Source organism: Callionymus lyra, chromosome 5 (assembly GCF_982586985.1).
Source record: "Callionymus lyra chromosome 5, fCalLyr1.hap1.1, whole genome shotgun sequence".
In the NCBI taxonomy this organism is placed as follows: domain Eukaryota; kingdom Metazoa; phylum Chordata; class Actinopteri; order Syngnathiformes; family Callionymidae; genus Callionymus; species Callionymus lyra.
The window spans coordinates 27790643-27802663 of record NC_141822.1 but is presented as its reverse complement, the minus strand read 5'-3'; the positions used below and the strand labels follow the sequence as shown (position 1 = coordinate 27802663).

At 38.3% G+C, this 12021-nt stretch overlaps 1 protein-coding gene across 2 annotated transcripts in view; it reads left to right on the top strand.

Moving 5' to 3' along the window:
• Window positions 1–9766, top strand: part of LOC148080120 (rho GTPase-activating protein 6-like) — a 65105-nt gene extending 55339 nt beyond the window's left edge. The window contains exons 4-15 of one of the 2 annotated variants that reach the window (XR_015711343.1): window positions 1159–1307; window positions 1377–1505; window positions 1576–1771; window positions 1840–1895; window positions 1980–2130; window positions 2195–2343; window positions 3212–3391; window positions 5287–5378; window positions 5451–5692; window positions 5760–5837; window positions 7409–8846; window positions 8892–9766. Coding sequence is in view for 1 of the 2 variants with exons in the window: in XM_087791679.1 (XP_087647805.1) it covers window positions 1159–1307; window positions 1377–1505; window positions 1576–1771; window positions 1840–1895; window positions 1980–2130; window positions 2195–2343; window positions 3212–3391; window positions 5287–5378; window positions 5451–5692; window positions 5760–5837; window positions 7409–7869 (1883 nt within the window). In the remaining variant the exon portion in view is untranslated. Of the gene's footprint in view, window positions 1–1158; window positions 1308–1376; window positions 1506–1575; window positions 1772–1839; window positions 1896–1979; window positions 2131–2194; window positions 2344–3211; window positions 3392–5286; window positions 5379–5450; window positions 5693–5759; window positions 5838–7408 lie in introns of both variants that reach the window. The other variant, XM_087791679.1, reaches the window with a different exon arrangement.
• Window positions 9767–12021: the final 2255 nt, after the last annotated feature.

The window sequence follows — 12021 nt, the reverse complement described above, 5'->3', positions numbered from 1 at the left end:
GAACGTCTCAGGGTTGTTTGAGGTTATTATAATTAGATTTACCATGTAGAACCTGTTTTACTTGAGAAGGTATCACAAGTGCAGGTGAGAATTTATATCAAGTTCTCAGATTAAAGTGAGAATTCTAAGATGAATAACTTAAAAGTTAGAGTTCCGAGACTTTGAACGAACTTCAGAAGAACAACTATAACTATAAACTCAGGATTCTCAATTTTTGTCAAAATTTGATCTTAGATTATCACTTTAAAGTCACTTAACAAACACGTCTACTTCATTGGTTGATTGATATACCTTTATTCATCCAAGATTAGAAAGATTAAGGGGGAAAACACTAATTAAAATGTTATAAAAAAAATAAACAAGATAATTAGATAATTGTTTTATGTGTGGTACTAACGTGTCCTCGAAATCTTCATTTGAATAAATAGTCTTCTGGTATTCCTCTTGCACACAAGTAATTACTTAATAGTATTCACCACGAAGTTCTTATTTAATCTCAGCTGTTGGTTTAAAAGAAAAAATTCCAAGATTTAGATCTTTTTTTTTCACCAGCCCTATTGCTCTTTGTTCAAAAGGCCTACCATGCATCATGGTTTATTACCCTGTTTTCCAAAAAGTAAATTTAGATTTAGCTAAATAGTAAAACGTGTGGTCACTCTCATTTTGGCTGTTATTATTAAGTAATTAAGTGTGATTAAGAAGTTGTGTTTTGTATGAATCATAAAGAGATTTTGAGGAGAGTTACGTGAGAGTGTTGCTTGGCTCCACACACGGAAACCCAACATGTGAGGCTTCATGAAAACTATCTGAGACAATTCGATTAGTTTCGAAAAAGAACAAAATCTGAATCTTTGAAAAACATGACAACTTTCAACCAGCGCACTGTTCCTCTTACAGTGAGTGACATGTAATACTGTGTGAGTCATCGACCAAAATAACTTCAATGGCTGTGGAATTAGCGGTCTGGCATGTCACACTTTTTATTTTCCACTAAATCTTTCTCTGGGATGTTTTATTTTGGGGAACATCTGCAGATGAAATGGTGGTCGACGCCGAGGCTCTGCTTCACTTTATGGCTTTGATGTTTGTTTTGTAATCGTCTTAGTCTTTTTTTTTTTTTTCAAAAAAAAAGTCTGACAATATTTCTTCACCCTCCAGAATACAACCCGCAGGCCTTCAGCATTGCCCTTTCCCAGGTGATAACCAACGACAGGACGCACAGGCAGCGGCAGGATGGCTATCGTCTGGACCCGCCTCAGCGTGAGGAGCACAAGGATTCGTCGGACCTTGTTTCGTCCATTTTACAGGTCTGTATCTCGCCTAAGACAATGGTGAGGACTTAAAGCGGTTCTTCTCTAAAGATCTCCTTTGATCAGTTCGCCACTAAACGACCGTCCACCAAGGAGCTGTCCAGCAGCAACTCGTCTCTGAGCTCCACGTCAGAAACCGCCAATGAGTCCACGTCCCCCAACACGCCGGAGGCTGCACCAAGAGCACGCAGAAGGGTCAGTAAAAAAGCCTCACATATTTGAGATTTTCTGACTTTAAAGTCCTCAAACTCCTTATGTTCTCCAGGGAGGAATGTCAGTGGACTCCATCACAGACCTAGACGACAACCAGTCTCGCCTGCTGGAAGCGCTTCAGCTCTCTCTACCGGCGGAGACACAGAACAAAAAGGAGAAGCAGCGGGACAAACGGTTGAGCCTAAACCCAATTTACCGCCAGGTCCCTCGAGTTGTCGACAGCTGCTGTCAGCACATAGAGAAATACGGTTGGTGGCGCACCACCTGGATCATCGTACTTATGAGTGCTTAGCTGATGATTCATTTCCCCGATCAGGTTTGCAAACAGTTGGAATTTTCCGAGTCGGAAGCTCCAAGAAAAGAGTACGACAGGTATTTATGAAAAAAACACTTTTTATAACTTACAATTATTCTTTATTTTTTGGATAAATCTCCTAACTTTTCCCTTTGACTTAGCTCCGCGAGGAGTTCGATCGGGGTGTTGATGTCCACATGGATGAGGAACACAGTGTACACGATGTGGCTGCTCTTTTAAAGGAGTTCCTCAGAGACATGCCGGATCCTCTTCTCACCAAAGAGCTCTACACTGCCTTTATAAACACCACGTGTAAGTCACCTTTTCACACTTACAATCCATTCATGCTCAACTAACTGGTCGAACTTTTTCACAGCCATGGATTCTAATGAGCAGCAGACTGTAATGCAGCTACTGGTCTACCTTCTCCCAGCATGCAACAGTGACACTTTGCATAGACTGCTGGAGTTCTTATCCACGGTGACCGACCACGCCCACAACCAACACGACAAAGACGGCCAAGAGGTAAATGTGTTGGAGGAGACAAAAACATCCATTTTTATTTCAAGCGTATTGACGGATGTGTCAAAGCAGAAACTGGCTATTTTTTGACACCACAGGACTATGAGTCATTTAATTTGCTTGACAACAAGTGAGCAGATTTGACTGCTTCCTGTTCTGAGGGGTTGCTATGGTGATATCACAACCAAACAGTGTTTCTTTTGAGAAAATAGATATGGAAAATTCAAGTAACAATCGTAAATCCACACAAAATCCATTTGATTTTCAATAGCTGGTAATCCATCGAGGATCTAGGATTTATAACGTTGCTGCTTCCTAGACGTCATTTCAATGTGTTTTGTGCAGAAGGAATTTTGTTTTCCTGTTTCTGCAATTGGAGTGTTTTGCATGCCCCCGGCTCCGTTAGTGATCACCCTTGCAAGATTGCCAAAGGAAGTCAGTTTTGCAAACATTTCAGCGAATTGCACGTTTGTCCTTTTTGTCTGAATGCGGCGCCCATCTTGAGACTAGAAGTGGAGAGGGAGGTGGACAAATCTATTGTGGCCAAAACAAAAACAGTGTCACCAAGAATTCTACGAATTCTAGACCCTTATGAAGCTTAATGGGTCTTTGACTTATGGTCAAAAGCGAAAGAGTCGTTCTGTAGGGAGAGTAATTGTGGGGCTAATAAAAGATGAAGGAAAATAGTGAGGACTCAATGGTTGTTTCTCAATGATCATCATTATCTTTAATGTTAGTCATTATTTAGAGGAAAGCATTTTAGGTTCCTCGTCTAAATATTAGCCAGAACAGATGAACAAAAATCATCTAGGATTTATGTTAACCTCTCAAACACAACCCTTAAAATTGGTTTTTCCTTTTATTGTTCCAGATTACAGGGAACAAAATGACCTCGCTGAACCTTGCCACGATTTTTGGTCCAAATTTGCTGCACAAGCAGAAGACCTCGGACAAGGAGTTCAGCGTCCAGAGCACAGCGAGAGCCGAGGAGAGCACGGCGGTCATCGCCGTACTGCAGAGGATGATCGCCAGCTACCAAATGCTGTTCATGGTAGGTTGTTTACAATGGATCTGATAGCATTACTAATCTGTACTGCTCGTTCTGGTTTAGGGCTCAATTTGTTTTTGGAGGGTGAGAGAGGTGATGGTTTAGTGAAGCTTTATGAAACAGTAACTCTTTATATGGCTCTCTCTTCTCTATGATATTTTGCATTGAACAACTAAAAACTAACATTCCAAATGTTTAACAAATTAGTGTTTATATCTTTAACCCTCATGTCCAAATTAGAAACAGCATGTTGAGTGTTTTTTCAGCCACATATGATAAACATGGTAGGAGATACTTTGCATCAAAACCATTGGAAACTATTTTTTTTATTTATCCTTTATTTAACCAGATAAAAGACCCATTGAGATCAATATCTCTTTCACAAGGGCGACCTGGCCAAGAAAGGCAGCAGCACACATGGTAGCTCAACAAAAGGAAGGCAACAACTACAAAACAAACAGTAACATTTAAGATAGCAACTAGAAAAACATAAAGTTCAGGAGTTGTGGTAACAATTAAAAAACATAGGTGAAGTTCGGCTGTTTGTCTTGTAAAATAGGGAGGAAAGCTCCCAGTGAAATTGCTAATTCAAAGTATTTTTGTCAGTCGTTGGCTTGAAACAAGAAGCTAGTTTGAGATGACAAGTTGCCACCCTTAACAAGTGATAGCATCTTCCCACAGGTTTATCTGTTGCTAATTAAAACTTCAGTAGGATAGAAACAGTTCCTGTGTCGGGCTCTCTCTCTCTCTGGGGGCCCCCTTCCACATTGGATTGGTTTTCTAGGGGTTAAAGACATGCTTTTACATCTTTACTTTCAAGATGTGAGTGAAAGCACATATAACTTAAGTGTCTTAAGTTAATGATGAAATATACAGCTTTTGTCACCAGGGTCACGTAAACCTTTTTATAGGGTCAAGGTGACCCGGTGGCTGAAAACAAATGTCTTTCTGGTATCCCTTGTGTTGCTTATGGGTCAAGGTCAACGACCTCCAGCACTGCAAATGCATTTCTGGAAGCCACGGAAACACATTTGGTTTCTGGCCGCAGGGTCACCTTGTCCCAGAGATAACACAGCGGTTCAAGATTACCTTAAAAAAGGTTATTTATTGCCTTTTTTTAAATGCTGAGACAACAATAGACATCATCAGAACATGACCTCCTTGGCAGTAGTAACGATTGTTTTTTCCCATCTATTAACCCATTTCAATGTTGTTTTCCTGGCTAGCCAGGGGAATTAGATACAGGAAGTGATTATCCTTATATGACACCTACGCTGTATAATCTATTGCTATTTCCAACTCCAGGTGTCATCAATGTAAAAAATGTAGGACAGACTTATTCAGTTAATGAAAATGACAGAGCTGTGAGTAATTGAGAAAGCTGCTCATATAAAAGAGAGATAAAAAAAAGATACCAGCCAAGTTGAGATGGTTCATTAAATTGAAGCTGCATGGGAATCCAGGTAATCTCCAACTATGCCTGCTCATTTCATCAGCATCTTTTCATCGAGCCACCCGGACTCTCTCTTTTTCCAAAGCACAGAGGGAATATTCAGGCATGAAATCCTCACTTTAGTGTCAGAAAAGGTCATGCTTTGGTTTGGATAACTCCCCTTTGTTCGCTTCCCCCCGCCCCGGATCTTAAAAACGGTGCAGACAGGCAGATCGGGTCATTTCGGGCTTAAACCTTTAAACCATGATGTTGTTGTAACAGCCAGCGGCGCTCGGCCGAAATGTTCTTTCCTGCAGGGAACCAATTAATTACTCACTGACAGTTTTGTCTTGTTTGTTTAAAAGAATTGAGAGTTTCTGATGATGAGGTCTGGGACTTGAGAAACATGTGGCGAAATCCGTTCTTGTCATAGTTTCCATTAATCTGATTTTCTTTTGGGCTTTAGGTCCCACCTGACATGCAAAATGAAGTTTTGATGAGTCTGCTGGAAACGGATCCAGACGTGGTGGACTACCTGCTGAGAAGAAAAGCATCACAGTGAGTCTCAACACAGTGATGGCACTTCTACCGTCCTATCGTTTAGGTTTCAATTGACATCTTTTTCGTCAGGAGTCCTGACTTGTTGCCATCTGCCGAGAGCTTCTTGAATGAGCGCCGCTCATCCAGCGACTCGAACAAAGTGTCGAGCGGCGAAGTTTCGCCGTATGACAACAACTCGCCGGTTTTGAGCGAGCGCCGGGGAGAACCGGGGAGCGAACTCTCGCCATGTTGTGTCACAGAACAGCATTCATGTTTGGGGCCGGGGTCCGGCTGGGGGAGAAACTCAAGGCCTGATCCCTGGGTGACCAAAGGTGAGAGGTCACGTTACTGTGGACGAATAAGAACAGATTAAAAATGTGTCTTGTTTGGTTGTTTCAGACTCAGAGGAGCATGTTAACATCTGGGGTACGTGGCATGCTACTTTGAAGCCAGAACTTAAGGATCAAACTCACACAGGTAAGCTCTGGTTTTGATAAAACTGCTTATTCAGATTATTATTATTATTACGACCAGCAATGCAAACAAGATTTGAATGCCTTGTTAAGGATTACATTTTTAAATCCATGCTAAGATTTATACTGTAATCCTACTACTGATTTGTTTTCTGTTTCATTGTGTATGCAGTGTTTTATTTAAACCCTGAGACTTTATTTTATCTTATTTATTATGTTAAGCCTTGAAAATAATAAAGTTCAACCTTTATTTTAACAACAACTGAAACACAAAAAAAGCATATTTAATAAAAGGGTTGTGAAAAACTGTTACAACAATATACCACAACATTTTAATCACAATATTTATCGATAACAGCACTGTATGGATTTTTTTTGTTTAAATCTATATATTATTTATTTATTTTGTGTTTCATTTAAACTTGCCGCTGTATGGCTGTAGTCATTACGTCCTCCAAAGCTAAAGGAACAATGATAATGCGGCTAGATCCTGATGGTAACTGAGGACGAGGGGATACAGTTGATTCAAGCAGCTTTTAAAGATGAAGATTCTGCTAATTTTAGTTTCACAATTAATCAAAGCAGTTATGACTTTGTCAAGAGTCATGTCAATTCTGCAAAGCCAGATTACAATTTATGCTTGTTCTTACAGTATCACAATATAATATATTGTTGCTTCTGTCTCATGACAAATATGATATTATCAAATGTTGCTAATACAATCTCCTATAAACTGTAATACTGTAGGATACATTTAACAAATCCAATATTTTAGGAACATCATCAATAAAAAATAAGATTCATGATTAAATGCAAATTGTAGAAAAGTAAAACTGTGTCTATAACATATAGCCTCAAATTGGGATTTTAAGACATTAAATGTTGGATTTACTCTCTATAATAATGGTGTGTCTTTCAGTCTCAGTCTTGCTATACTTGTTGGTAAACTACAAACACACAAATACAGTGGTTGAGAATTAAAATTTTTTACCAAACAGAAAGAAAGAAGGGATTAAAAAATGTAGCCTTAATTTAAATTAACAAGGGATAAAGCAATACAAAATCAAGTGTCATTTTACATAATAAATATTTTTTGATTTACTTAATACATATTTAATTTTAAGATGTAGTAAATAAAAAGATTTTTTCAATCTTAATTTGAACCCTTGTGTTATCTCAGGGTCAAGGTGACCCGGAAACAAATCTGTTTTTGGTATTCCTTGTGTTGTCTCTAGACATAAGGTGAACGATTTCCCTGAATGCCAGAAATGACCTTGGGTCACCTTGACCCTGGGATAACACAAGGGATAAGCGAGAGATTACATGTTGCTATAACAAATACCATAAAATAAAATTCTCATATTGTTACTGTGGCCCACCTCTGCACTAATAGGTAAATATATATAAATCAATATAACGGCACATTGGCTAAATAAATGTCTTTATTTTGAACTCATGAGATGAAATCAGACATTTCTTGTTGCTTTTTCTGTTTTCATGCGTCTGTTCCTCCCTCAAGACGTGAGGATTTAGAGCGCTTCAAAGAGAATAAATCAAAGATGTTCTTGTTCTTAGGTTCACATGGCAACGTCTCCGAGGGGAACTCCTCAGGCTCACAAGAAGGTCACGACGGTCTCCATGGCGTCGCCGACTACAGGCCTCATCCGCCGCTGACTCGGCTGTGCTCGAGCACGCGTGCAGGCGACGGGAAGCCACTGCTGAGGCTGAGCATCAGCCCTCACTCCACGCATGTTAACAACAACCTTCTGCGAGGAGACAGGCCTTCAGGCAGCTCGGCGATCGTCGGCGAGAGCCGCCTCCCTCCGCCCTACAGCGCCCACCATCGGGTGGCCGGTTCCCCCCAGCTGGTCCGGCAGCACGCCCGGCTGGAGCAGACGAACTCGTCGTCGTCCTCGTCGGAGGCGCCGATGACGCCGCACACGCCCGAGTGGCAGGACTGGCAGAGGGAACGCTGGCAGATCTGGCAACTGCTGTCCTCGGACAATGCCGACACGCTGCCGGAGACTCTGGTGTGATGGAGACTCATCGATTTTATTTTTCTACTCTTTCTGCGTGTTGTTGCCTTGGCATTGTCGTTTACATGTGCCGCTGCTGCCATATATAGACTCCAGAACATCTATGAGCCACAAGTATGTACAGACGCTTCTGTCCACCCGTGGGTTTTTTTTTTTAAACCGCCCACCTAAAATACCTCATGAAGTCACCGCCAACTAATTGTTTTCCTAATGTGTTCAGTCTTCATACGTTAATGGAGATCCATAGGAATAGATTTTCAAAAGCACCGTTCAGATGCTTGAGTCGCTGCTAAATTGATCGGAAATATTAAAAAAAAACTGTACTTGGTGGAACTTAAATGTAAAATATGACGATTCTACCCAAACGTGGCTTTTTTTTTAAACCAGGAGTCCAAGTGCGATCTGTAATTGAACTCGCTTTAATCATGAATGTAAAGTGTTTGACTAGTGAGCTTGAAATGATTCCAAAAGCCTTCAGCTGTAGGTTTGCTTCAATGTACCGTCTACTGCACAGCAGAGAAGAATGTGCCAAAGCTTCTTTTTTTTTATTGTCGTCAGGATCTTGTTTTTCTGTTTTTACAGGGTTTATGTTTCAAGTCAAACAATTTGTGTGCAGTTGTCCGGCGCCAAAACAGATTTACGCATCAAATGCGTGAACTCCAAGAGGGGCCATGAAAATGTTGTGTTGATTATGGAGTCTTTTGTACGCTATTATTGATAAACCTACAACCTCATTATTGCTTTCAAGAATCTCCTGTGATGTCATAGAAAGTGATTTGCCAGATGAAGATTTCCTTAAAAGCCATTAAGACACCAAATGATATACATTTTTTTTTTCTTTCATTGATAGTGATCTGCTGATGAAGCTTCATGAAGCATCGTTCTATTTTAAGAGCTCAGTAGGTGGCGCCCTCTTAAACTGAACTGAAAATAAGGACTGAAAAAAGTTGTAAATTAGATCTGACACTAATGACATGGTTTTTTTTTTATATCTTATAATCAGAGTAAGTATTTTTATACAGCTATTACAGCAAAAAAAAAACGTGGTATGCTTACGTAGTAGTTGTGTTGGCAGAAAGACCCGCTTTTGCCTGCAAAATAAAACCAACAAGTAGTTGGAATTGTCAAAAATATAAAGGCGAAAGTAGTAATCAACCTTGATAGTTCCATTACAAAAGCACATTTGATCTACTTGTTTTTTTCAAAAGCTCTTTAGTCACACAAAAGAAATACCAACTTTTTCCAAATCAATTTGTCAGTTTTCACATGTCAGCAGTTCTACTACATGAGGGAACAATTTTGTAACACCGAGATTTCGCAACAATTGTATTTCACCACGGATCACGTGGAACACTATAAACAGACAATGAAAAAGAAGTGAGTATTTGCTGGCAAATACTTCACTGCTTATAAAATCGACGCGCCAAATGGAACGATATCGTGGTCTGGCTCCATCTGGCGGTCAGACCTGCTGCCTTCCCTGTTTTGTTTTTTTTATTCCCCATATTAAATCCAAAAATACCCCAAAAATAATGTAAACATTGGTACGTGTAAATACAATTGCAGTAAACCGTCTAATTATAGGAACCGAACAAGCCTGTTGTTTCTCATAGTCTCCTTGTGCATGTGAATTATGTATATTTTACTAGTTTTGAGCGTTGTAATGTAATATATTGAGACCCTTTTTTTATTGAAGAAGATAAACTAGTAATGGTGTGCTCCCTGTCTAAGAACAGGAGGAATTTTCTCTGTCATGTGGCTTTACTGTGAAGGTAAAGGTAAGTGCCATGGTGTATTTTGTCTAATCTGAGTTCAAACTTGTGTGTCTGATATTTGCTCCTTTTGTACTGTGTGTTGTCTATATGCTATCATGGAATAAAATATAAATATGTTTATATCCTCTTGTGGGTTTGTATGGATCGGGCTCTTAATACAATCCAGTGCCAACATTTTGCATTTATTTTATAAAGATATTAAAAAAAAGAAGTTTTAACTCATACATGTTGAGCGACATAGAAGCTTTTTTTTTGGTTATTTTTACTTAGTTATTCAGATTGATTCAAATTTATATTTTATTTTTAAGTTTATCAATCTATCTATTTTACACAAAACTTAAATATTGTTTCATGAATCTGTTATGAAAAAAAATAATAATACAGTTTTAATGTATTAAACAACTTTACATGATTTAGTTTGTATAATTAAATATCCTCGTCCATATATTTTGATGACGAAGAAAGCAAATAATTTTCCAGCAACATTTTTTCATTTTTATGAATATATTGTTCAAATATTTTAAAAGAGTTCTCCACTGTCTCCAGTAGAGGTCAGTCGTACATTAGTTTTAAATTGTCAGTTTTATAGCCATGTAATAAACATTTGAAATAGGTCCTTCAAAAACCTTTGAGGGTTTTTTAAAAACGTGCAAACACTTATATTAAAAATGTAAATTGAAAAATGGTTCTATGGTCAGAAAGAAAACAAGCTTACGAATTATCTGCTGTTCTTTTTTGTATCGGGGTCACATTAAAATCCAAACAAACACATTAGAGTCGGCCTTTATTAAAAATAACATGTCCAAGATTAACATCACGACGACTACATCTATTGAGCCTTGAAAATTTGAAACATTGGCACTTCCCATTCACTGTATAAATGCATTTCAATTTATTTCGTTATTTTTAATCACAAATATGTCACTATTCACTGGCAAATAATAGTAAACAAATATATTAATCAAGATAGTATATTTGTTTACTATTATTTGAGCAGAAAAATGTAACATTTATACATCTTATTGTTTTTTCCGTAAATTATTTGTTTAATTTCAGTCATGACTCAGTGACCTTAATTGTCCAGAAAGGCGCCATAAAATAAAATGTATTATTATTCGTAGAAGTGGTGGTTTAACTGTGCGTTATTTTAACGATTCTCTTGTAACTTTTGTCTGGACGACCCACCCAAAAAGTCTGAGTCGCCATGACTGAAGACTGAAGTACTGAGAGAATATTTTGAATTTACCAGAAAGATAACGGTAGAGCCACAACATTGCGGTCAGACTGTTTTGACACTAGGGGGTGCTAGAAACAATATGTTAAGTATTGATGTAAATTGAGAACAAATAGATTAAGATTATGACCATTTTAAACAACGTCTCAATAATTAAAAAACGTTTCAAGAATTGTTGATGCATTTTTTATTTTCTTAAATTAAGTAAATCAAATTTTATTCCAGTTAGAAGAAATGTTTTGCATAAATAGTAAACACATGTATATTTGAGGTTGAGAAAGGAAGATGAGAACGTGCATCACTTTTCTTCTTCTACGGTAGGTTTATGCTTTGACTGAGCACTTTGACTCTGGAACTTTGCCTCGTTTCCCTGGATGGGTGCCTAGTTTCAACCAGAACTTCGTGGACCATGATAGAGGAACAAAGCTGCTTTATTTCTCCGGCTAATGACTTGGCCTACAGCGTCGCCGTCCTCCTGGCCACATGAGAAGACAATTTGACTGAAAAATATGCAGATATTTCTGCATGGTCTCATCCACACAGTGACGCCTGTGATGGAAGGAAGTTCAGTCCGAGTCCATTCATGCATGTTTGTTTATACTTTGGTAATGACATTAGTTTGTTTGATTAGAAGAGCCGAGAGATGCGGCATCAGCTCTTACCACCGTGTGGGCGTTCATCGCCACACAACGTGGAAAGAATGTGCCTCTCATTAGGACCAATATATTCCCCTGTTTTTCGTCTTCAGGAAAACAAATACTCTGTTGCTGGTTAATAGAAATGGATTTATTTACAATATATTTTGATGCCACTTGTTCTCCAAAATTTGAATTCTTTATATTTAAAATAAAATGTATCAGAGATATTTTTATTTAATAGTATTTTCATTGATTATTTGTAATACAAATAACACTGCAAAAAAATATATTCTTTACATTTTAGGCAAATATATCTGATTACATGTAATATAATAGTATCATGTAAATGTATAAACGAAAAATGAAAGTGACCAATTCAGTTAAATGAGTCATAAATATAATGTGAATAACCAATGAAAGAAGGGGCCACATTTCCTGTGACTATTGTGAGGGACCGTCAAACCAAAAGAGAGGAAAGGAGAGCCAGAATATAATGGAAATAACT